At 38.3% G+C, this 27783-nt stretch overlaps 1 protein-coding gene across 1 annotated transcript; it reads left to right on the forward strand.

Moving 5' to 3' along the window:
• Positions 1-1679: 1679 nt before the first annotated feature.
• Positions 1680-26952, forward strand: sspn (sarcospan (Kras oncogene-associated gene)). The gene is made up of 3 exons (XM_061969930.1): positions 1680-1969; positions 8393-8479; positions 26518-26952. Exons 1-3 carry the CDS (start codon positions 1754-1756, stop codon positions 26869-26871), a joined length of 657 nt encoding a protein of 218 aa, XP_061825914.1. The 5' UTR covers positions 1680-1753; the 3' UTR covers positions 26872-26952.
• The last annotated feature ends 831 nt before the right edge of the window (positions 26953-27783 follow it).

Raw genomic sequence — 27783 nt, forward strand, 5'->3', positions numbered from 1 at the left:
ATAAGTTAAATATTAGCTGTTAATAGTTAAATATTAGCTTGGTACATTTAAACTATGACGTTAAGAAGTTAAAAAAGTACCCATGATTGTCACACACACGAGGTGTGGCAAAATTATTCTCTGAATTTGACCCATCACCCTTAATCACCCCCTGGGAGGGAGGTGAGGGGAGCAGTGAGCAGCAGCGGTGGCCAAGCCCGGGAATAATTTTTGGTGATTTAACCCCCAATTCCAACCCTGAGTGCCAAGCAGGGAGGTAATGGGTCCCATTTGTATAGTCTTTGGTCTTTGAACTCACGACCTACCGATCTCAGGGCGGACACTCTAACCACTAGGCCACTGAGCAGTGGGCGAGAAAATATGATGGTCGATGGGCTGCAGGTTTGAGACTCTTGTGGTCTACACCAGTGTTTTTCCACTACTGTGCCATGGCGTGTGCCGTGAGATACAGTCTGGTGTGCCGTGGGAGATTATGTAATTTCACCTATTTGGGTTAAAAATTGCAAACCAGTAATTATAATCTGCAAACTGGGTGTCGGTGCTGTCTAGTGCTTGGCAGAGTAACCGTGTAATACTCTTTCATGTCAGTAGGTGGCAGCAGGTAGCTAATTTCTTTGTAAACGTCGTATCTAATGCTTAAACCAAAAAATAAACAAAAGGTGAGTGCCCCTAAAAAAGGCATTGAAGCTTAGGGATGGCTATGGAAAACGAAACTAAAACTGAACTGGCTACAAAGTAAACAAAAACAGAATGCTGGACAACAGCAAAGACTTACAGCGTGTGGAGCAGACGGCGTCCACAAAGTACATCCTTACATGACATGACAATCAACAATTTCCACACAAAGAAGGATAGCGTCCGCACAACTGAAATAGTCTTGATTGCTAAAACAAAGCAGGTGCGGGGAATAGCATTCAAGGAAGACATGAAACTGCTACAGGAAAATACCAACAAAACAGGAAAAGCCACCAAAATAGGAGCGCAAGACACTACACACAGGAAAACGCCAAAAAAGTCACGTCTTTAGACAAGAGCTATAGTGATGCATGGTTGGTTATGGTTTGAATTCATATCCAACAATGCAACAATGACTTTTTACTGTCAATATCAACTACCGAGTTTACATTTTTAATGTTTTCTGCTGGTGGTGTTCCTCCGCATTTTTTCAATGAAAAAAAATGTGCCTTGGCTCCAAAAAGCTTGAAAAACACTGGTCTACACAGTACTCTAAATATAGCCTGCTGTGTTAGTGTACTTTTACTAGTGATAAAAGTAAGTCAACTTTTCAAATATTTTATAGTCTTGCTCACTTTATTTACTGTATATAAGAACATTCTACAGACATGTGACTTTTGAAGAATATACTGTCATGGAAAAAAACATTCAGAGTGGGGTCCTCCATGTGTTTTTGAATGAACAAGTACCGTACATTCCCTCTCCTCTCTTTAAAGTGTATACTTTCACAGCGGCATGTTGGAATTTACTGCTTTCTGCCACGCTTCCCTCCTCTTCCTATGCTGCACTGTAAGCTGCCTGCTCTATATGTGGCACCGGAGCTGTTCGAGGAATCCGGTCCGAATGTTTTCCATATTAGTTCAGCGCCTCCTCCGTTCCCAAATAGCAGGGAGAGGAGAGCCTCGGCAGGGAGGGGTAGAGGAGGTGGGGGCGGGAGGCCGACGGAAGGCAGGAGAGCAGACTGTTTCCAAACAGTGCCGGAAAATTGGTAAGGACGGAAGATTTAGAAAGAGGAAACATGGGTCAAGGACAGAAAGGTAAAGATGGCGGGAAGAGGAGAGAAGATAGCCCAGGACCGGACGACGGCCATAAGTGCAGAGTGTGTCGTTTCCCTCTGCTGGTGGCCCTGCTTCAGCTGCTCCTGGGGGTGGCCGTCACTGTTGTGGCCTTCCTCACGTTGGCCATCAGCCCCTCGCTGCTGGCCAGGGAGACGCCACACTGGGCTGGGATCATTGTAAGCTCCGTCTTTGTGCTCGCTTGTACTTTAATTGCATGGAGGCTGCACATTTCTTGGTACATGTGCATGACAGGCAGTGTGTCTATTTTCACCTCAAGTCAGCACTGCGCCCAGCTTGGCTTGGCAAGGCAGTCACAGCACACTGGAATCGCAGTAGAAGCTGCAACTGTCTTCAGCTGAGTGTGAGAATGTTCGATGGACCCAACACTATGTTGCTCCATGAGGTCCTGGAAGCCAACATGTCACCTTAGAACAGTAGTTGAAGTAACTTTTCAATACGCACACTTTGGCCTTTTTCAACTACACACGCTGTAGCAACAGACTTTCTTCAAATGTCCTCCTCACACAGTTTAACTAACTTTCCAATCAACGTTCCCTCTAAGGTGCGCGCCTGTGCAATTGCGCACTGCTCAAGCGTCGTCAGCGCACGGCAAATCCATGCCACGCACAAAATCAAATAAAGAAATAAGCGCATAACAATTTTCGACACGACACGGACACGACAGAGAAAACAGTTTTTGTCATCATTGTTCAAATATTGTAACGTCTGTCGAGACGCTTTGAGGACATGAATTCTATCGATCACTTTACTGAGCAAAACTCTTTATTGTCGGCCATAAACACATCGCCAAAACATTAGTAAAAAAAATGATATCTAGCAAAACTGGTCATTTTCTGCAGTACAAACCAGACCAAAAGCAACTTTGTTATATCAACAGCAGCCGCGCGCTCTTTCTCACTTGCGCCAACACATGCACATACGGCACTTAACCAGGGATGCGTTTACAGCCACACAAAAAGTCGGACAACTCCAACACCACACATGAAGTGTCATTCCAGGTCGTTACACTTTGATTTACCAATCAAATATGTGCTTATTATAGTGTCATTTATTAGGAATCTCAATTTATAAATATTAATCATGAAATGCTGTTAGTATATTAAATAAATACTAATAAAAATATATTTTTTACAAACAGGAAGTTGCAGGAATGTACACATGATCCCCTGCTTACATCTCATTGTGCAACATGTGAATGTTTTAATGGGAACTAAATGCAATGTCTGAAAGGGGTACAAACTATTTCCAAAGCAGGACCTCCACCCAGACAAACAATACAAGTACACAGTTCATGAAAAACAATATTTTTTGTTATTGTCATTGTAAGTGGGCCTAAACACTTATATCAGAAAATAACCTCATGGAAATGACTGCTGTCATTTGATTATGATAATAAAAGAATGTTGTCTGTCTATCTGTGTTGGCCCTGCGATGAGGTGGGGACTTGTCCAGGGTGTACCCTGCCTTCCGCCCGAATGCAGCTGAGATAGGCTCCAGCACCCCCCGCAACCCCAAAAGGGACAAGCGGTAGAAAATGGATGGATAGATGGAGATTGAACTTCTTATTTAGTCAGGTTTGGGACAGGTGTGCTGCTGGTGTAGCCACAGTGTGCACGTCTGATGTTGCTCACATGGGCTCCACTGAATGCTCAGGGAGTTTTTGCGTTTGCTCACACACATGAAAAATTAGAGGGAACATTGTTTCCAATGTAGTGTACAAGTACAACCAGACACTTGCAGCAATCAAAAGTGAGGGTTGTTGCTACTGTGTAAACACTTGTACAGTGCAATGAAGATCCCATACAAGAGCATTAAAACCTTTTTTAAAATCATAATAATTAGGGGCGTACCAAGACAACTTTTTCCACTTTTGATACGATTCTGATATCGGGGCCTTGAGTATTGGCCGATATCGTAAAAAAATGTATACAATATTAGCAAAAGGCTTGATTAAGTGAAATTACTCAGATAAGGCTGGGAAGAGCATTAGATTCCAGGGTATAGGGCTCTGAAAGTATGACGTAGTAAACCCAATGCATTTGCATTGTGTTTACTACGTTATACTAGGGCTGGGCGATATATTGCGTTTGTAAGATATATCTATATATTTTTAAACAAGATATCCATCCATCCATCTATTTTCTACCGCTTGTCCCTTTCAGTGTACACCCTGGACAAGTCGCCAACTCATCGCAGGGCCAACACAGATAGACAGACAACATCCCCACTCACATTCACACACTAGGGCCAATTTAGTGTTGCCAATCAACCTATCCCCAGGTGCATGTCTTTGGAGGTGGGAGGAAGCCGGAGTACCCGGAGGGAACCCACGCAGTCATGGGAAGAACATGCAAACTCCACACAGAAAGATCCCGAGCCCAGGATTGAACCCAGGACCTTCGTATTGTGAGGCACATAAATTAAGAAAATATCGTAATATCGGTATAATTTATTTCACGATAAAATCAAAACTGGTCTTGAGTTGCTAAACCGGGCATATTTCACACGAGAAATGCTGCCAAAAATGTATGCCGAAGTGAGGAAGATCATAGATCGATCATTTTATTTATGTCATGTAATTCTGTGCTACTTAAACAGTTTCTTTTCTGTGCTGTTGATACCCATCTTGACTAACTGGGTTAATAAAAGTGCCACTGACTGTTTACAGTACAGTTGTCATTTAGTTCAATTTCAGTGAATCTCGCTCAAAAATGAATATCTTCATATGTATACTTTCACCGAAAAATATATATATATATATATCGAATATCGAGTTTAAGTAAAAATATATCGAGATATACTTTTTTTGTCCATATCGCCCAGCCCTATGTCATACAAGACGTCATACTAGACCTCAATGCACTGCGTGCTTCTGAATAGCTTACACGGCTAAATGCAAGACTCTGTCCTAAAGTTTTGTTCTTTTCTTTAACAAGTTCAAAACATGGCGTGAACGTGTAGCATTATTAACTGCCACAATCATTGTCATGATCGCTTTAGGAAAAACAAAATGATCCGGTGAGATTTTTCTTATTTCCCGCGTGAAAGCAAAGCCAGGGAAGTCGGGTTAGTGTGATAATAAAGAGACGGGAAATAGCCTATACAGCAGCTGTGAGATGATCAAACATGACTTTTAACGCCATCACCTGGTACATGTTGGCATTTGCAGACTGGTAAGTTTGAATCAAAACATGATTTATTCAGTTTCACACGCAGCATTTAATAGGCTGTTAGCGTTAGTCATGCTAGCTGCGGGCTACAAACAACGCACAGTATTTCGAAAAAAAGCATGTTGTCTCTTTACATTTAGTCATGGGTAAGCACAAAAATGAATGAGTATTATTTTCAAAAAAGTAGCGCCATGATCAAAGTATTTAAATGTAATAATGGGCTTGTTTTTTTTTCAGGAAAACCTGCTTATGAAATGAGGCTGGGTAGTCTTATTCTGTCTCGGACACATAAGAGGTGAAAGCCGAAGATGATGCACAATTTGAACGGAGGGAAATGAGCCTTAACTGACTTTGCATTCGGAAATTCTTCACCGGTATAAAAACTGACTCCGTTAACAAAATATAGACAAGTTTGGCTTCGGACAATGGCAGCACCTTATTCCAGTCTCTTGTCTGTTGGACATGCACATATGGATTATCTCCACTAATTGTACTTATTTTTTCGACTTAGTGAGCCTTTGGAACAGGGTACAGTTTGTCTCCGTACGGTTCCTTGATTTTTTTGTTTTGTAGGATCCATTATAATCCAGTTTGTAGGGACAAGCAGTAGAAAATGGTTGGATGGATGCTCCCTCTCACTTTACCACATGTACAGTACAGACATGTAAACAAAAGCTTTAACCAACAAAAATGGCTACCATGGCTCCATTATGCATTGCAAAATCACATGCCCTTTCGAGCCCTCTTACTTTGAAGAGATGTTTGGGAGACCTTGCAGTTTGGATATGAAATATATTTTTGATGATAATCGATCACAACTGGACTCTTCAGATTGTCTTGGAAGACGTTTAACCTCATATCCGAGCGGACTTCATCTGTTGATGCTCACAGACTTAGATAGGACAGATCTATGGTCTTTAGATTTTCTCCCAGTCTTTTGTTAAACTTGATGAATGTTTCTCAATTGGTCTGATGATTTTAAAGTTGTATTCTGTCTTGATGATGTCGTGTTTTGTCAGATTCTTATTCCCGTAGACGTACTTTCCTTTCAGTTCTTTGCTTCACCAGTGCTGCTTTGTCTTTTCCATTGGTGTATATTGTGATGATGACAGGTGGTGTTTTCTGTAGTTGGGTTGTCTCCTTTTGTAATTTTGAACTTTCTGTCTGTTGATCTGAGAACTCTTGTCAATTGAGTCTCTCTGTTGATCTATAATCTTCCTTTGTAGTTCAAACAGTTCCTTCATCATTAACTCCTGATAGGTGGTAAATCTATTGTGACTTGCAGCACTAGATCCTGAGACTCTTCTTTGACCTGAAACTCTTCCTCTGGGACAGAATATTGTTTTCTCTTTCAAAACATTCCAATGCTAGACTGTTCAGGGGCTTTATTCCTAAAGGTCCTGTGAAACTCCCTAAATTTAAGATGACAGTCTAGACCAGGGATGTCAAACTCATTTTAGCTCAAGGGCCACATGGTCAAACATCTATTCCCAGGTGGACCGGACTGGTAAAATCACGGCATGATAACTTTAAAAAAAAGACAACTTCAAATTGTTTTCATTGTTTAAAAATAGATAATAATCATTGAGTATTTTTTTTTTTCACTTACATGTTGCGTTTAAAAATATTATATCTTCATTTATCGTTAATTTTACTCTCTGAATAAATGAGTGATAATGTTCATCAGTCAAATAGGTGGAATTGAATCTGGCAGAGTTTTAAAATGCTCCCATGGTGTTAATTTTTAATCCACTAGAAGATGAAATGAATAATAATAATATCAAAATCGGATTATAGGATGTTATTAATGTAATGTTCACTCATTTTCCTCAACTAATGTACTAACATCACATGGTTTATTCTGTACATTAGTAGCATGATCTACAACGCAACTTGTGAATTTGGATTCATTTCATTAATCACACATGAAGCGAGAAGGTGATATATATTATTTCAGCATATCTAAAATGTGTCCCTATTCATAAATACAACACGAAATGTACAAATTATCAAAAGCATTTATTTGGGTTAGTGTTGTCCCGATACCAATATTTTGGTACCGGTACAGGTACCAAAATGTATTTTGATACTTTTCTAACTAAAGGGGACCACAAAAAATTGCATTATTGGCTTTATTTTTAACAAAAAGTCTTAACGGTACATTAAACATATGTTTCTTATTGCAAGTTTGTCCTTAAATAAAATAGTGAACATGCTAGACAACTTGTCTTTTAGTAGTAAGTAAGCAAACAAAGGCTCCTAATTTATCTGCTGACATATGCAGTAACATATTGTGTCATTTATCATTCTATTATTTTGTCAAAATTATTAGGGACAAGTGGTAGAACCGGTACTTTTTAGAGGCGGTATAATACCGAATATGATTCATTAGTATTGCGGTACTATACTAATACCGGTATACCATACAACCCTAATTTGGGTAGAAATGTCACAGGTTCCATTACCAACAACATCAAGACATGAACGTAACAATCCACATTTTGTATACATTCACTAATAAACAACATAAGTACATAGTGACCAAACACGGATGTGTTGCCTCTATCTTAACATGGTACATAGCTCCGCCTCCTCCGGCAGGTAATACAAAGAATTGCTATTGTGACATCCAGTGGACACCTTTAGAACAGCAGTTTATTTTTAATTGAAAACTTTCATCTCATTTTTAGGATAAAACCTACTCGCGGGTACATTTGACACCCCTGGTCTAGACTTTAATCCCAGCTTTTGGTACACCTGCACACCTGATCAGATCCAATAAATGAACGGCATTAAAAAGTGTGCCTTTCAAAAAGATGATGTTAATACAATCAGAGAACTTCTAACAGTCGGTTGAGACGGAGCAATATTTGGACGTATTTCTATTGTTCAGGTGTACCTAATGAAGTTTCCTGTTGGCTATTCTATTAAACTCATGTGAGAAAAGGTCACAATTAGTTGAACAGAACAGCCTCTGTTCTTGTTTTGGTCCTATCTTATGGTTTAACCCAGCTGGATGCTACTGCGGTGCAAAACATCTCTGGTCACCAGCATCCCGAGTTAGCTGCTCACGAGATACATCCGAGTGAAAAACACTGAGGTCATCTTTCCAGAGAGCGCTTAAGAACCTGGGAACAACCATAAAATAAGATGCTGCGTGTTAGTCACAAGACTCCTACTGCAGTGAGTGCGAAAGACAGAGTGCCTGTGTAAGCGCTAATCAGATAACATGCGTTCAATTAGTGGCACTTGTCAACATGCGTGCAAAACAATGTTCAGTGCTTCAACAGCTAAAGCCAACAAATAAACAAGGTAACATTTTAAGTAGGAAGTAAAGTCATTAGGTTAATGCCACTTTATTGTCAACATGGTGATTATTGACCAACTGTCTCTGCTTTGCTATTGCAGCTGTGCTTGGTTTCCATTGTGGGCTTCATCCTGTACTGCGTCACTTATCACCCAGATGAGCGCTCGTCTGTGCAGTTCATCGTCAAGGTGGGTCTTTGTGCAAGTCAACGTCATGCAGCAATCTAGCAAGTCCTCTAATTCAGTCTTTTTCAACCACTCGTGTGCCGTGAACAGTGTTGCCACAGTTACCTTGAAAAACTAATCTGATTAATGACTACTGATAACTCTTTTAGAAAGTAACTTAGTTACTTTACTGATTAGTTGATTTTAAAAGTAACTAAGTTAGATTACAAGTTACTTTATTAGTTACATTCAGCAACGCAACTACCGACATTACCCCCGCCGCCTCAACATACAAATGACAAGCGGTTTTGCCAATAATCACTTTATTTAACATCAACAACTGCACTTAACATAAATACTTGTTTTACATATTAAAAAAATAATGACAGTCTTTCTTTACTGGACATAACTACTTGTTTTATCTATCTATCAGTGACGTGCAGTGAGGTTGATGGCTGGTGAGGCACTGACTTCATCACAGTCAGATTTACAAACATATGAACCCTAAAGAGTATCTTATTCACCATTTGATTGGCAGCAGTTAATGGGTTATGTTTAAAAGCTCAAACCAGCATTCTTCCCTGCTTGGCACTCAGCATCAAGGGTTGGAATTGGGTGTTAAATCACCAAAAATTATTCCCGGGCGCGGCGCCGCTGCTGCCCACTGCTCCCCTCACCTCCCAGGGGGTGATGAAGGGGATGGGTCAAATACAGAGGACAAATTTCATTACACCTAGTGTGTGTGTGACAATCATTGGTACTTTAACTTATCTTTAACTTTACACATACAAACTGTAGCACACAAAAAAGCACATTTAATTAAAAAAACGTTATTATGGTCTTACCTTTACTTATAAATTAAGTCCATGCGCCGCTGTTGTGCTGGATTAATGCACCCCTGACGGGAGTGTTATATCAACTAGAGCCCTCACTTAAAATTTCCACGTGCAAGATTGAATCTGCCTCTAGTGACTGCACGTCACTGCTATCTATCTATATATATATATATATATATATATATCCATCCATCCATCCATTTACTACCGCTTATTCCCTTCGGGGTCGCAGGGGGCGCTGGAGCCTATCTCAGCTCCAATCGGGCGGAATGCGGGGTACACCCTGGACAAGTCGCCACCTCATCACAGGGCCAACACAGATAGACAGACAACATTCACACTCACATTCACACACTAGGGCCAGAGTAGAAGTTGCCTCAGGGAGAAACGCACAAGAATTCCAATGTACCTGGACTGTCCTGTACCTGTACAAATGTCAATAGACGTCTATTCTATTCTATTCTATTCTATTCTATTCTATCAGAGACATATGAACAATTACCACACCCGTCTGTATACGAAAGCATAGGCAGAATGGGGCAAAAAAACTATGGGTGTAACAATTTGTTTTAACAACGATTCGATTCGATTAGGAATTTAAGGCTGACATTACTATTCAGGGAAGATATTATTTTTTAGATCCGAAACGATAAAGTGAGTTGAAATCGATTCAGTAACTTTTTAGCAAAAATAAATCAACCAGTGTGACTGAAATAAATACTGGACAGGGGACATTTCCTTTAGTCCTGTTATTTCTTGAAAGGGATTTACGGCAGGTATAAATGAATTATGGATACACACAAGCAAGTACAAAACAATAAATGGCCAATGCATTCACATTTTATTTGAATAAAGGGCAATCAACACTTTAGGTTGAATTAACATTTTCTGCTCACATTTTCAATATTTTAAGAAATGTTGAATAAAAGAACAGTAAACAACATTTTAATAGTCGATTTACCTGCTACTTCTGCTTTTGTTTTTCAACATAAAATAATACAATATTGATATCAAAAATAAAGTGCAACCAACATCTCTTCAGGTTGAATTAACGGTAGGTTTACGCGCTACTTTTACTGTTGTTTTGTGACATAGGAATAATACTAGTACAAAATAAATTAATAAAAAAAATCAAGTTCAACCAAATCTCTTCTGGTTAGATGAGCGGTGTTTCACCAGCTACTACTCTCACTTTAATAAACAGCTATGATAGCAGAGAAAATGCAAACGCCACAACACAATGACATAAAGCCAAAACACAACAACTATAAGCCAAAACACGACAATACAAAGACAGAACAAAAGTGACAACGGACAAGTTTCAGCAACCCACCGACTTCCTAAGGCGGAAAGTTGAAAACGGTGTAATGAACCAAGTTGGAAAAGTAACTGAAGTGTGACCACTTTTTCAGTCATAAATACATGTTTTGTACTTTTTCAATAATATTAAAAATAAACAAATAAAATAATATTAATACACAATGTTCAGGAAGTTAGTACGTCACCGTAACTTGCTCTGCTGTCACTTCTGTCGTGTTCGTCGCTTCCTCTGTGGCTTAAAGTTGTGTTGCGGCTTTTGAACAATTTTGTTGTGGCGTTTGTATTTGTTGTGGCTTTTGCAATCGTGCTGTAGCTGAAAGTTGTCCTGTTGCAAATTATGATATTGTCTTGTTGCGTTTGCATTTGTTGGGACCTTTCTTAGCCACTGTAGCTATCCGCCATTCTAGTTTTGCTGGCTTTATATGAAGTGTAAAACTTCATATAAAATCTGCCGTTCTTAAATCCAATGTTTTCTTAGTATCCTAGTATCGATAAAATCGATAGATTTCCTTTTAAAACGATGTTGGATCGATACCTATCTTCCGGAAGGCAAACTAGCCGAGCACATGTTCATGTATTCGAATCGAAGGGATATAAATTGATATATCGGCGTGGCGCAGTGGAAGAATGGCCGTGCGCGACCCGAGGGTCCCAGGTTCAATCCCCACCTAGTACCAACCTCGTCATGTCCGTTGTGTCCTGAGCAAGACACTTCACCCTTGCTCCTGATGGGTGCTGGTTAGCGCCTTGCATGGCAGCTCCCTCCATCAATGTGTGAATGTGTGTGTGAATGGGTAAATGTGGAAGTAGTGTCAAAGCGCTTTGAGTACCTTGAAGGTAGAAAAGCGCTATACAAGTACAACCCATATCGACTACCGTATTTTTCGGACTATAAGTCGCAGTTTTTTTTCATAGTTTGGCCGGGGGCGCGTTTTATACTCAGGAGCGACTTATGTGTGAAATTATTAACACATTATCGTAAAATATCAAATAATATTATTTAGCTCATTCACGTAAGAGACTAGACGTATAAGATTTCATGGGATTTAGCGATTAGGAGTGACAGATTGTTTGGTAAACGTGTTATAACATATAGCATGTTCTATATGTTATAGTTATTTGAATGACTCTTACCATAATATGTTACGTTAACATACCAGGCACGTTCTCAGTTGGTTATTTATGCGTCATATAACATACACTTATTCAGCCTGTTGTTCACTATTCTTTATTTATTTTAAATTGCCTTTCAAATGTCTATTATTGGTGTTGGGTTTTATCAAATAAATTTCCCCAAAAAATGTGACTTATACTCCAGTGCGACTTATATATGTTTTTTTCCTTCTTTATTATGCATTTTCGGCCGGTGCGACTTATACTCCGGAGCGACTTATACTCCGAAAAATACGGTAATCGTTACGCTCCAAAAACACATTAAACTATTGGCATGTATATTAAAGAGATATTAATACAAGGCAGCTAAACAAGCTGAAATTACAGCACAATTTGGAGCCACAGCTGGTTTTCCTGAAGTAATCGGAGCTATCGACTCCACACATATTGCTCGCCATCATATGAGGAATATGCATACATCAACAGGAAACGTTTTCGTTTGATCAATGTACAGATCGAATGTGATGCACGAATACAATGAGGCAACAATGTAGCGATGTGGCCTGGGTTCAGCACGTGATTTAAGTTTCATTCTAAGTTCCGTATTTTTCGCACTTTAAGGCGCACTTAAAATCCTTTCATTTTCTCAAAACTCGACAGTGCATCTTATAACCCGGTGCGCCTAATGTACGGAATAATTTTGGTTGTGCTTACCGACCTCGAAGCTATTTTATTTGGTACATGGTGAATGATAAGTGTGACCAGTAGATAGCTGTCACACATAAGAGATACATGTAGATTGCTATATGACTCAAGTAAACAACACCGAAATATTATATGTTCCATTGAAAATATAGAACATTACACATGGCGCTCAAAAATCTATCAAAATGTTTTAGTACGACTTTGGTATGTTATGAAGCCGATGGATTGTACTGTGCTTCAACATAGGAGTATTATAATGGCGTGTCTATAAGGTAAAACATTATCTGCCGTTTTGTTTTGCAATATTATGCAAAAGCAACTTTTCTTACCTTCTGGTACCTGCTGATCTGTATTTGGGATCTGCATAAGTCCTGAAAATTTGCCTTTGTAGTCCGTGCCGACGCCGTAGTCGATAAGCTTCTTCTTTTTCTCTATCTTCTTGTTATGTGACATTCATCCTCCGCTGTTGCCATTTCTAATATAAAGTAGTGTAAAGTTCTTACTTATATCTGTCAATAAACTCGCCATGAAAGCACTAAAACATACCGTTGTAGTGAGTTTACATAATTTATCCAAGGAACTTTAGTTATTAGAGAGTTCCGGTCGGACAGTTTTTCAGGGGACAATTGTCCAAACATTAATCCCCATGATGCTTTTTGAGCACGTGTCCCCCAAATGTTATATCCCGTCTTTACAGCATCATTACGAGTAAGTGGTTAAAGTGAGTGACTTGCTGGTTTTTCTGGTTAAACTAAATCTTAACATCTTTCAAACACGCCCCTGATTGTGTCTGTGTGAAAAGTAAAATGGTAAAACATTTCAAATGTTAAATGTTAAAAAGCCGTGTGTAAAATGTGAAATACTAAATCACACCTTTCAATCAACGCATGCACTGATGCACTAACTTGCAAAATTAGTATAACAGAATACATTTTACACTCCAGCCAGAAGCACCTGCAGCTCATTGTCGGTGAAAGTCTTTTTTGCCGTCTTGCTCATATTTGTGTTTTCGGACTGTACAAAGGACGGGATCTCAGGCACATGGCTTATTTTAATATGATTTGAGTATTCACACGAGGGATTGGACAACATGTGCGCTCAATTCCACGTTGATTGGCCCTGGTCTGCATTGCATCATTTAGCTCGTTTGTGCACTTGTCACTTTCATAAGGCGAGTTAAATGAAGGTTTCCATTCATGATTATGTAGGAACAATACAAAAAGTAGGCCATGACAAACACGTCCTTACAGTGTCCAACACACAAATTGTCTGAAGATCATCACTGCATAATCCATTTACTTTTTGTTACACAATTCTCTATGCTATTGGTAACATTCAAACACAGGAAGTGAACAGATACATGCAGAGGGGTAGGAATCCAATTTGTTTTGTTTTATTTGGAAGGGAGGATACATAGTAATAAACTTGTTGTTATGTGTGTTTATATAGATATATATATATATGTATATATATATATATATATATATATATATGTCTTAATAAGGTTATCCAAAAAATAGTGCTCGATACCGTAGTAGAGCGCAATATATGTATGTGTGGGGAAAAAAATCACAAGACTATTTCATCTCTACAGGCCTGTTTCATGAGGGGGGTACCCTCAATCGTCAGGAGATCTCCTGACGATTGAGGGTACCCCCCTCATGAAACAGGCCTGTAGAGATGAAATAGTCTTGTGATTTTTTTTCCCCACACATACATATATATATATATATATATATATATATATATATATATATATATATATATATATATATATATATATATGTGTATATATCAGTGGTTCTTAACTTTGTTGGAGGTACCGAACCCCACCAGTTTCAAATGCGCATTCACCAAACCCTTCTTTAGTGAAATATATATATATATATATATATTTTTTTTTTTTTTTTTTTTTTTTTTTTTCAAATTCAAGACAAATGTGCACAAAATGAACCATGCGCAAACATCACCTTGTTCAAAGAACAAAACCAACACAGTGCATGAACTCAAAACAAATTCCACACCTGCAAATCAGTGTGACTTCTGCTGTTGCTGTATCCATAATACGCCGATAGGGGAAAGTTTTTATTTACACGATGAGTCGGACGTGTCTCGCCCTCCGCGGCGGAGGGTCCGCCGAACCCCTGAGGCCGACTCACCGAACCCCTAGGGTTCGATCGAACCCTGGTTAAGAACCACTGGTATTTATGTATATGTATATGTATATGTATATGTATATGTATATGTATATGTATATGTATGTTTATATGTATGTATGTGTGTGTGTGTGTGTGTGTGTGTGTGTGTGTGTGTGTGTGTGTTTTCTGCCAAGGCAAATTAATTTCCTGTTTTTAGAGGATTGATAAAGTTTATTGATCAATCTATATGTCTGTCTGTCGGATGCAATTACACAGTTCTTTCTCCCACATTCCCAGAGTACGGGGCATCAAACCCCATAAAACATACAATAAATGCAGTAAATATGCATGATTTAGTGCTGTGTGCTCATTGCTTCCATCCTTGTTAAACATGTTTCACATTAAGTCAGATTGACTTGAAAATTCAAGACTCACCAATAAATGTTTATTCCTATAGCCAGACCTGTGTACTGTTTCGTACCTGACGGTTTTGGATGCAACTGTGAACCTAATTGGACTACATGTCTTAAATATTTGAGACGAATTGGTCGACTTCAAAAGGGGGACAAGCAGTAGAAAATGGATGGATGGATGGTTGAAAAACATGGAGGCCATTAAGCAAAACGCCTCAAACAAAATAGGTTCCTTTGTCTGGCTCGCACTTCTGTGACGCCCAGAGAACACGTGACAAAGAAGTTGGGAAAGGTGGCAATAAATACTGATAAAGTTGAGGAATGCTCATCAAACACTTATTTGGAACATCCCACAGGTGAACAGGCAAATTGGGAACAGGTGGGTGACATGATTGGGTATAAAAGTAGATTCCATGAAATGCTCAGTCATTCACAAACAAGGATGGGGCGAGGGTCACCACTTTGTCAACAAATGCGTGAGCAAATTGTTCAACAGTTTAAGAAAAACCTTTCTCAACCAGCTATTGCAAGGAATTCAGGGATTTCACCATCTACGGTCCGTAATATCATCAAAGGGTTCAGAGAATCTGGAGAAATCACTGCACATAAGCAGCTAAGCCCGTGACCTTCGATCCCTCAGGCTGTACTGCATCAACAAGCGACATCAGTGTGTAAAGGATATCACCACATGGGCTCAGGAACACTTCAGAAACCCACTGTCAGTAACTACAGTTGGTCGCTACATCTGTAAGTGCAAGTTAAAACTCTCCTATGCAAGACGAAAACCGTTTATCAACAACACCCAGAAACGCCGTCGGCTTCGCTGGGCCTGAGCTCATCTAAGATGGACTGATACAAAGTGGAAAAGTGTTCTGTGGTCTGACGAGTCCGCATTTCAAATTGTTTTTGGAAACTGTGGACGTCGTGTCCTCCAAACCAAAGAGGAAAAGAACCATCCGGATTGATATAGGTGCAAAGTTGAAAAGCCAGCATCTGTGATGGTATGTGGGTGTATTAGTGCCCAAAACATGGGTAACTTACACATCTGTGAAGGCACCATTAATGCTGAAAGATACATACAGGTTTTGGAGCAACATATGTTGCCATCCAAGCAACGTTACCATGGACGCCCCTGCTTATTTCAGCAAGACAATGCCAAGCCCCGTGTTACATCAACGTGGCTTCATAGTAAAAGAGTGCAGGTACTAGTCTGGCCTGCCTGTAGTCCAGACCTGTCTCCCATTGAAAATGTGTGGTGCATTATGAAGCCTAAAATACCACAACGGAGACCCCCGGACTGTTGAACAACTTAAGCTGTACATCAAGCAAGAATGGGAAAGAATTCCACCTGAGAAGCTTAAAAAATGTGTCTCCTCAGTTCCCAAACATTTACTGAGTGTTGTTAAAAGGAAAGGCCATGTAACACAGTGGTGAATGTGCCCTTTCCCAACTACTTTGGCACGTGTTGCAGCCATCAAATTCTAAATTAATTATTATTTGCAAAAAAAAAATAAAGTTTATGAGTTTGAACATCAAATATCTTGTCTTTGTAGTGCATTCAATTAAATATGGGTTGAAAAGGATTTGCAAATCATTGTATTCCGTTTATATTTACATCTAACACAGTTTCCCAACTCATATGGAAACGGGGTTTGTACATGACTGTGTTTTTTTTCTGTGGGCACACACGTAAAATCCCCATTTCTGCACCACTTTTGCACTTGTTGCAATTGTACACACAGTCTTTGTAGATCACCAGCAACACGCCCACTAAGTAATAGTAGTAGTAAGTGCAATTTTATATTTTGAACGTGTGTTTGCGTGCTGTTGGGATCTTTGTAGATCAGACCCTAACTGGCTTAAAGGCTTTGACCTTTTGTCTAATGATTGTGAAAGTGTGATCATTTCTATATTACATGAATGCATGTTTTCCACAGGATTTTGACCACAACCCAGAGATAATGTAACAACGTCATTTACTGTCATGTGAAAAAGGAAGGACACTGTATGTACTGTACAGTACAGCCTCTTGTCCAAAGTCCGCCGGGATAGGCTCCAGTTTACCCATGACCATGAACAGAATAATGGGTAGGAAATGAATGGCTCTTAGCCTAAAGTACGGGTGTCAAACTCGTTTTCATTGAGGGCCACATGGCACTCAGAGGGCCACTGTATCAGTGAATAATATATGAATATAAATCGCCTCATGATATTACTATGCAATTATTTATTAATTGTATATTTTTTTATACTGTAAAAAAATATATTTATTTTGATGTAAAAAAAAAAGACTGCTGAGTTGCAAACAATTCATCGTAAAATGTGGGATGTTTGTTTTTACAGCATATAAATGGAAAAACAGTACCAGAGTTTTTACTGTAAAAATCTATGATTGTTGTTTTTCATGGTGTATCACTGTAAATGGAAAAAAATGATACCAGAGGTTTTTTTTAATTTACAGTAACATTTTGGCTACTGAGCTACCAGGGTTTTTGTTTACCGTAAAAATTAATTCTTACAGTGCACAATTTCATGGATAACTTGCTTTAAAATCATGAGTCAAGCAGATATTTAAGTACTTATTTTGATTGTATCAAAAGAGTTTTGAATGTAGTGTTGGATCAAGTTTAAAAATATATGAAATTGCTTGCAGTACATACATTTTCATGTCAAAATGGAAAGTTGAATATATTTAGTAAGAAAAGACACAAATTAATTCCAGGCTTTAAAATGATGTGGCGGGCCACATCTGGCCCCTGTGCCTTGGGCTCGACACTTGTGACCTAGAATGTTGCTGTATAAAATCTCCAATTGCAAAGTGCAAAGAAAAAAGTCTACACACAAGGGTTGTCCCGATACCAATATTACTGGTACCTGTACTAAAATGTAGATCGATACATTTTGATACTTTTCGGTACTTTTCTAAATAAAGGGGAACACAAAAAAACTGCATTATTGGCCTTATTTTAACAAAGAATCTTAGGGTACATTAAACATCTGTTTGTTATTGCAAGTTTGTCCTTAAATAAAATAGTGAACATACAAGACAACTTGTCTTTTAGTAGTAAGTAAATAAACAAAGGCTCCTAATTTAGCTGCTGACATATGCAGTAACATATTGTGTCATTTTCCATTCTATTATTTTTAAAATTATTAAGGACAAGTGGTAGAAAATGAATTATTAATCTACTTGTTCATTTACTGTTAATATCTGCTTACTTTCTCTTTTAACATGTTTTAACACTTCTGTTAAAATGTAATAATCACTTATTCTTCTGTTGTTTGGATACTTTACATTAGTTTTGGATGATACCACAAATTTGGGTATCGATGCGATACAAAGTAGTTACAGGATCATACAATGGTCATAATTGAAGTCCTCGTGTGTCGAGGGACATATTTCCTGAGTTTATAAACATAACATACATTTTTTTTTAAAGAAAAAATATTTTGTGATACTAAAAAATATCGATGTATTCATAGTAGTATTGACTAGATATGCTCCTGTACTTGGTATCATTACAGTGGATGTCAGGTGTAAATCCACCAATGGCGCTTGTTTACATTGTGATGCCGGTGAGCTACGGTGTGTCGTGAAACATGTTTAGCTATTCCTCGTCCTGCAGGGATGATACTTGTAATAAACTTACTTTATTTGTCGCCATGGAGGCGAGAATTAGTGATTTAGAAGTAGCTAAAACTCTGCCGACTGCGGATGGACTTTAGCCACTAGCTAGCTAGCCATGTCTTAAAGCATCTCTTCCTGAGGGCGTTTCAGTGTTATAACTTCACCTTTACTGTAAGTTTTTAAGCCAAAATGCGTCCGTTTTCCCTTTTCTGTCTACACACTGTGTCTGCTTGTAAGTACTCTGTGATTGTGCGCTGCCGAACATGCTCCTCTGCTCGTAAACCAGCAATGGTATGACGTGATGACGACGCGCCGTCATGCCCGTTTAAAAAAAACGGTACTTTTTAGAGGCGGTATAGTACCAAATATGATTCATTAGTATCGCGGTGCTATACTAGTCCCGGTATACCGCAGAACCCTAATACACAGGAAACAAAATCCCCCTAAGTGCCAGTGTCCTCTGCAGTGGACGTTGGTTTGTCTTATTTATTGTGTCAGTTTGACAACGCCCCACTATGAAAAACACAAAATTCCACTGCAAAGTACGCCGGTTTTCAGGAGAGGAATACCGGTAGTTGTCCTGTTCTTAGGTCCGGACAACAGGATGCAGAGCAAGGAAGGCGATGTGCAGGCAAGAAGTCTGTTCAAATGGGGAAAACAAATACAGTGCACTTAGAAGTGCGCAGAAGTTGTGGTACTAAACACATGAAAATAGCGAACAAAGTCAAAACTGTCATGAGGGATCATGGCAATACTGAAGCCTCAAAAGTAAGATTGGTGTTGAATGGAATAGCTTGTTACTCGAAATTAATCTTTCTTAAATGTATAGTTTTATTTAAGACAAAAAAAAGACCAACTGAGACTGTGGAAAATACAGGAAGAGGATGCAGCGATGCGAGCAGACTACTTCCTGTCCCTTCCTACTCAGTCAATGAAGCGGTTGTTGATGTGTTTGCGTTGGTCGCAGCCCCTTTTATCACCCACCCATGCTTCACATTTCACAGCTGTTCCAAAATTAGCATAAACGCCATTTGGAAACAAGCAGCGCTCATCACTTGCATAATTCCATAAGCAGGATGTAACTGAGGGAACGCCACTGAATGAGAGCCGGCGTTATGTAAGTGATGGATTAAGATCAAACTTAAGTATTTTCCGCTTGTGAAATTGCAAAAAAATAAAAACATCCTGGCATTGGTTCAAAACACAAACAAAAAAGGTGTACCCTTGCCCTGTGGCATTGTGGGTACTTTGTAACAAACTGTTAATTTTTTTGGGTTAATCACAACACTAAAAATCTTGTAATAATTACAAGTCTTTAATATTATGATATGTCACAAGTTGGCTTTATGATGTCATCTTTGATCATATATGAACTTGTAATATGCCAAATGTGGTAAATGATGTCCTTTGAGGTCAAGTTGATAAAACGTGAATCATTCACTCTTTATCTGAAGACAACATGCGTGTCATACGCGGTGAACATCCCCCCAGACATTCTTTACACCTGTGATTCTGGCAGGACATGCACCGTGCAAAGCAAGATTACAAAAAATAAAATACTAGAAAGCTAGAAGCAAGGAAAAGTTCAATAATAAAAGCAGAGAAAGTTCAAGGTGTTATACGCTATAAAACTCCTCTGCAAAAAATAAACAAATATTTAACAAACTTTTTTAAGTCCTTTAACGTTGATTAATACACCACAGCATCCATCCATCCATTTTCTACCGCTTATTCCCTTTGGGGTCGCGGGGGGCGCTGGAGCCTATCTCAGCTACAATCGGGCGGCAGGCGGGGTACAGCATATCATAGCTATATATATATATATATATATATATATATATATATATATATATATATATATATATATATATATATATGTATGTATGTATGTATGTATATATATATATATATATAAATAAATATAAATAAATATATATATATATATATATATATATATATATATATATATATATATATATATATATATATATATATATATATATATATATCTTAGGTCAGGAAAAAAAGTATATATATATATGTTAGGTCAGGAAAAAACACAAGAGGCTTTATCATCCCTACAAGCCTGTTTTGCAGGTTTCCCTGATTTTATATAATCCAGGGACTTTTTTAAGTCCTTTAACGTTGATTAATACACCACAGCATATCATAGCTATACATATATATATATATATATATATGTATGTATGTATGTATGTATGTATGTATGTATGTATGTATGTATGTATATATATATATATATATATATATATATATATATATATATATATATATATATATATATATATATATATATATATATAAATATATAAATATATATATATATGTATGTTAGGTCAGGAAAAAACACAAGAGGCTTTTTCATCCTACAAGCCTGTTTTGCAGGGACTTTTTTAAGTTCTTTAACGTTGATTAATACACCACAGCATATCCTAGCTATATATATGTACATATATATATATATATATATATATATATATATATATATATATATATATATATATATATATATATATATATATATATATAAATATCCATCCATCCATTTTCTACCGCTTATTCCCTTTGGGGTCGCGGGGGGCGCTGGAGCCTATCTAAGCTACAATCGGGCGGAAGGCGGAATCAACTTATCCCCAGGTGCATGTCTTTGGAGGTGGGAGGAAGCCGGAGTACCCGGAGGGAACCCACGCAGTCACGGGGAGAACATGCAAACTCCACACAGAAAGATCCCGAGCCCGGGATTGAACCCAAGACTACTCAGGACCTTCGTATTGTGAGGCAGATGCACTAACCCCTCTGCCACCGTGAAGCCCCATATATATATATATATATATATATATATATATATATATATATATATATATATATATATATATATATATATATATATATATATATATATATATATATATATATATATATATATATATATATATATATATATATATATACCGGTATATATATATACATACATATATATGTGTTTTTTCCTGACCTAACATATATTCCGCTCTACCCCGGTATTGAGCACTGTATAACAGATAAACCACAGAAACCTTGACTATATATATATATATATATATATATATATATATATATATATATATATATATATATATATATATATATATATATATACATATGTTATATAATCAGTGTGAATTTAGTAAGATAATAGCTCACTATCTTCCAAATCAAATCGCTGTGTTTTAACTGCAATTAAGGAAGAATGCGTTGGTTGTCACATTTTCTTTTGACTGTAGTGTGTATTGCTCATCATCAAAACATATTTCAAGAGTCATACCTCCATGAAATGGAAGCTTAAAATGTTGTTTCACTCGCCATACAGCAATAGATGATATATGTCTATTACCTGATTGCTTCTATGTTAGCTACCTCTCTTTGTTTATAATGTATATTTTCGGCTGGATCTACTCTCTATTTTATGCTGCCCTTTTTTTTGTTGCTGCAGCTGTTACATATACTGTAATATAGTACATGGTAATTGGGATTTGCTGTATATTGTATACATTATATAAAAATATAATATAATGTAATAATATAATATATCAGTATATATTATATACTGTATATATCAGTGTTTACCAACCTTTTTGGAGCCAAGGCACATTTTTGTTCATTGAAAAAATGCGGAAGAACACCACCAGCAGGAAACATTAAAAATGTAAACTCGGTTGATATTGACAGTAAAAAGTCATTGTTGCAATTGTTGGATATGAATTCAAACCATAACCAACCATGCATTACTATAGCTTTTGTTTCAAAGTAAGTGTCACAACCTGTCACATCACGTCATGACTTTTTTGGAGTTTTTTGGTGTTTACCTGTGTGTAGTTTTACCATGAATTGATTAACGTGGACCCCGACTTAAACAAGTTGAAAAAACGTATTCGGGTGTTACCATTTAGTGGTCAATTGTACTGAATATGTACTGCACTGTGCAATCTACTAATAAAAGCTTCAATCAATCAAAATAATGTTTTAGTTCGTGTCTTGCGCTCCTGTTTTGGTAGCTTTTCCCGTTTTGTTGGTATTTTCCTGTAGCAGTTTCATGTCTTCCTTGAATGCTATTCCCCGCACCTGCTTTGTTTTAGCACTCAAGACTATTTCAGTTGCGCAGACGCTATCCTTCTTTGTGGAGAAATTGTTGATTGTCATGTCATGTAAGGACGTACTTTGTGGACACCGTCTGCTCCACACGCTGTAAGTCTTTGCTGTCGTCCAGCATTCTGTTTTTGTTTACTTTGTAGCCAATTCAGTTTTAGTTTTGTTTTCCATAGCCATCCCTAAGCTTCAATGCCTTTTTTAGGGGCACTCGCCTTTTGTTTATTTTTTGGTTTAAGCATTAGATACGACGTTTACAAAGCAAATAGCTACCTGCTGCCACCTACTGACATGGAAGAGTATTACACGGTTAGTCTGCCGAGCTCTAGACAGCACCGACTCCCAATTTGCAGATTATAATTACTGGTTTGCATAAAATATTTTTAACCAAAATAGGTGAAATTAAATAATCTCCCATGGATAATATGTAAATATTACTTATATGTTATATTGCTACTACGGTACATTTTTAGTCTACTTAATACCTGCATTATTCTTTCCATCCTTTGAAACTGCGCTACTGTGTGGAACAATTCCCTTCTCATTCCCATCCCATTAAATTAAGTATATATTAAGTATGATTCATTGTATTTATATTGTGTTATTGTTATTTTACCTATAGACTTTTATTGTATCAGTGATTAAGGCTTGAAGGACTAAAATGTTTGAAATTTTTGCTATCCAACAGATTTATTGAATATTTATTATTTTATGATATCAGCGCCACATTGCCTAATGTGTGTGTGTGTGTGTGTCATTATGTTTGTTATTGTGCCTTCTGTCTAAACTCAGTAAACTAACGCTGCTTCGCACCTGAAGTTCCTAACATAAAATACTTGAATTTAATTGAGATTGCGACAAACAAACCCATCACAAGTTTTACTCTAGAGAAGACTATGTAGGTGAGCTCTGATCCTAATTCAGTACATTTCCACATCGCCCTCTGATGGTGAGATGTATTGAATGTGACCAACACGTGTGACAACTAACCCCGTTTTCCCCAACATGAAAAAAGCAAGCACACACTTAAAAATGCCTTGGAGATTATGAGAAACGCAGCTCAGCTGATATACCAAATAAAAAACTAACTTATTGGATGCTTAGTAAGCGCTTTGATGTGATGCCATGACATCATAGTGGGTTTTTTTTTTCTATTTGTGTCTTTGGTCTGCCAAGTGTTTGTGCTGAGTAAAGTGATGGCTGAGTCTGTAAAGTGATGATGTTGCAATTAGGCCAATAGTGTACAAAGAGTGTGGATTTTTATTATATGTTATTATTATTTTACTGGCCCTCAGTATTTTCTAAAAAGAATTACCATATTTTTCGGACTATAAGTGGCAGTTTTTTTCATAGTTTGGCCGGGCTCCAGTGCGACTTATATATGTTTTTTTCCTTCTTTATTATGCATTTTCGGCAGGTGCGACTTATACTCCGGTGCGACTTATACTCTGAAAAATACGGTATGTAAACAATAAATAATGGTGTACTTTGTCAGGAACTTTGTCAGTTCCACTTAAAGGGGAACTGCACTTTTTTTAATTTTATTTTGTCTATCGTTCACAATCATTCCAGACATGACGATGAATGGATTTTTTTCGCTTCTTGCATTCTAAATATAAAATAAATTAGATCTAAAATCAGCATACAATGGAGCCAATGGGAGTCGCTCCATTCTGCCTTCAGAGCTCCTAAAACATCCAAACACCTCCATTAGGGTTTTATACACACTAGAGATGCGCGGTTTGCGGACACAACCGCGGAGTCCGCGGATAAACCGCGGGTCGGGCGGGTAAAAATAGATTTTAAATAGATGCGGGCGGTTGGCGGTTGAACCAATTTGGAAATATATATACATAGTTAAATGTTGTTACCCACATACGAAAAACGAGCAGCACTCTTTGAAACAGTCAATTGTTCATCAGGCACCGCGTCCCAGCAACAAGTGGCGCAAGTGAGCGCTCCTTCAGCGCAGCAGGGCGCATTTTAGAGGCCAGGCGCTCTTGCATGAATCCTGGCACTGTAGATGCCATTTTATTCCTGCATAGTGCTAACAAAAAAAAAAGTAAGTAGACATACGGTTGGATATGTTAAACGAATTAGTCTACGTTACCTATAGGCTATACCAAATAAGCCCATGTCTAACCTATATTGAGTTCGGTCAGCTAAATAATTTTGATGGTTACGTGTTGTTTGGGCGCACTACAATGCAAAGGAATTAAGGCAATTGCGTTGTTTATTGTGGGTTTTTTCTATTCGAGATATACTACTATGTGTGAATAATTATTTGGCCTCGCTTTCAAGTGAAGCGCATCTCCGATTGGCGACAATGTAAGGCTATTTAGCCTGCTTTGTTTGTCGCGACCGTCTATTTTCATTATAATTCAAGTTTGATGATAAAGTGCAGTCTGATGGGTTTGATATCCCCCCTTCAGCTTTTTGCCTTGGCCAATAAGTTGCAGGCAATTTATTATTATTATTTATTTAATTTATTTTTGTTTAAATAGAGATGACATACTTATGTTATTGTATAATTTAAGTTTGTGCGCGTGATTGACAGCCTAAGGCTTATGAGGCACATTTTTTATTTATTTTTTTATTTCAACTTAAAAACGTATGAGGCTATGCCTACAACATAGGCTATGTGTTTATCTTTATTTTCCTGCCTGTCGTTGACAATGGAGATTGTCTGATATTTTGTCATGGCTGCAGATCAATCAATAAAGGTTCATCTTTGTCGCGAAATTGTTCACTGCTTCACTGTGCACCCCGCCCTCGTCCCTATTTGAGCATTATAACGTTAACAAGTTAATATTCATTGAAATAAATTCAGAACATTTTTTTTACCTAACGAAAATATAGGCCGAGTCTTTCTAAAACATTTTTTTAACTTCTTAAAAGCCTCGTTCTGCTTGCTGCAACAGCGCACACAAAGTGTGAGGAACGCACTCCTGATCTGAGGGCATTGGCAACAATAGTCAACACTTTCTTAATGGAAATGACAATAATATTATAATAATGATAAATAATATTATCACACATTAATATCTCTTAGCCACGAATGCGTGGCCAAGAGATGCGTGGCACGCATTGAATGTCTCTGCTGCATTGGATCAGTCTCCTTTCTTTAACAGGCAAAAGCTTTATAACCTCACTAATGCCTTGCATCGTCTATATTAGATATATAACAACGGGCGGGTGCGGGCGGGTGTGGTTTTGATAAAATGCTGGTTCGGGTGATGGCGGATGGTTGACGACTTTTGTGATGCGGTTGCGGATGAAATAATTGCCTATCCGCGCATCTCTAATACACACACTGTAAGTATATATGTTATGTAGTCACAGGCACATTTATAATAACATTTAATATTTACACATTTTGATCATTTTAAGCATATGCCACGCATTAATTTCAAAAACGCATCAAGACGTTTGCTTTTTTTTTTGTCTTCATCACTGATTTCCGCTCACTGCAGACTTTATGAGAGCCAACAAACATAATAAAACATTGCTTACTGTACAATGTCTGCTGTCAATAGGATGCCGACTGCTGGGATGTTCATATATTCCCATTTGGATGAAACATGTCTCATAATAGCTCATGTTATTCTATTCTGTGTTTTATGTAAAATTCCTAGTTTGTGAACCCATTCTCAAACAATGGCAATAAAAACTCTTCTGATTCTGATTCTGATCATCCCCAAGAAGAAACGGGGTGGGGTTCCAGGCTTTGCTAATGTGTGATGCACCACTTTTGTGTCTGCAGCTGCTGTACTTCGCTCTGTGCGCCATCGGCCTGGTCGTTTCTGTGCTGGTGGCGTCCTTCGCCGGCTATCACCACGCTCAGACCAGCAGCTTCAGCTGTCTGCCAGCCGCCGAGGACTGCCTGTGCACTTTGGAGCCACACGACCCGATCGCTCGCACCTTCACCTACGAAGGAGTGGGCGACTGCCAGGAGGTCACCGAGACGCTGACGCTGTACCACTTGCTGCAGATTGTGCTGAACCTGGTTCAGGCGTTGGTCTGTGCTGTGGGCGCCTTCCTCATGTGGAAGCACCGCTACCAGGTCTTCTTTGCCGGTCTGCAGATCGCAAACTTCCGGCAGTGGCACAAGGTGTAACGTGGTGACGCGGTGGACACGCCCCCTTTTTTGCTATCTACCTTGTGTGGTTGTTGTTGTAATTACAATAATATGATATTGTCTTTTTGTACCTCTTTTGTACACATTTGAAGAAAGTTACAGAAATATTGTAACATTCATTATTTTTCAAAAAATGACTCACACTAAAGTGCACATTTCTTTCACAAAATTTGACCAGTTATCTAATACAGTGGTCCCCAACCACCGGTCCGTGGATCCATTGGTACCGGGCCGCACAAGAAATTAAAGGCCTATTGAAATGCGATTTTCTTATTTAAACGGGGATAGCGGGTCCATTCTATGTGTCATACTTGATCATTTCGCGATATTGCCATATTTTTGCTGAAAGGATTTAGGAGAGAACATCGACGATAAAGTTCGCAACTTTTGGTCGCTGATAAAAAAAGCCTTGCCTGTACCGGAAGTAGCAGACGATATGCGCGTGACGTCACAGGTTGTGGAGCTCCTCACATCTGCACATTGTTTACAATCATGGCCACCAGCAGCGAGAGCGATTCGGACCTAGAAAGCGACGATTTCCCCATTAATTTGAGCGAGGATGAAAGATTTGTGGATGAGTAAAGTGAGAGTGAAGGACTAGAGGGCAGTGGGAGCGATTCAGATAGGGAAGATGCTGTGAGAGGCGGGTGGGACCTGATATTCAGCTGGGAATGACTAAAACAGTAAATAAACACAAGACATATATATACTCTATTAGCCACAACACAACCAGGCTTATATTTAATATGCCACAAATTAATCCCGCATAACAAACACCTCCCCCCTCCCATCCATATAACCCGCCAATACAACTCAAACACCTGCACAACACACTCATCCCACAGCCCAAAGTACCGTTCACCTCCCCAAAGTACGTACGGGCAAGCGATC

Source organism: Nerophis lumbriciformis, linkage group LG10 (genome assembly GCF_033978685.3).
Source record: "Nerophis lumbriciformis linkage group LG10, RoL_Nlum_v2.1, whole genome shotgun sequence".
NCBI classification, from domain to species: Eukaryota; Metazoa; Chordata; class Actinopteri; order Syngnathiformes; family Syngnathidae; genus Nerophis; species Nerophis lumbriciformis.

Bases quoted from the DNA above. Each gene is read 5' to 3' on its own strand.
- sspn (XM_061969930.1), top strand. From the start codon at position 1,754: ATGGGTCAAGGACAGAAAGGTAAAGATGGCGGGAAGAGGAGAGAAGAT. The intron at 1,970-8,392 runs GTAAGCTCCGTC...TTGCTATTGCAG, and splicing joins CACACTGGGCTGGGATCATT to CTGTGCTTGGTTTCCATTGT. The intron at 8,480-26,517 runs GTGGGTCTTTGT...TTGTGTCTGCAG, and splicing joins CTGTGCAGTTCATCGTCAAG to CTGCTGTACTTCGCTCTGTG.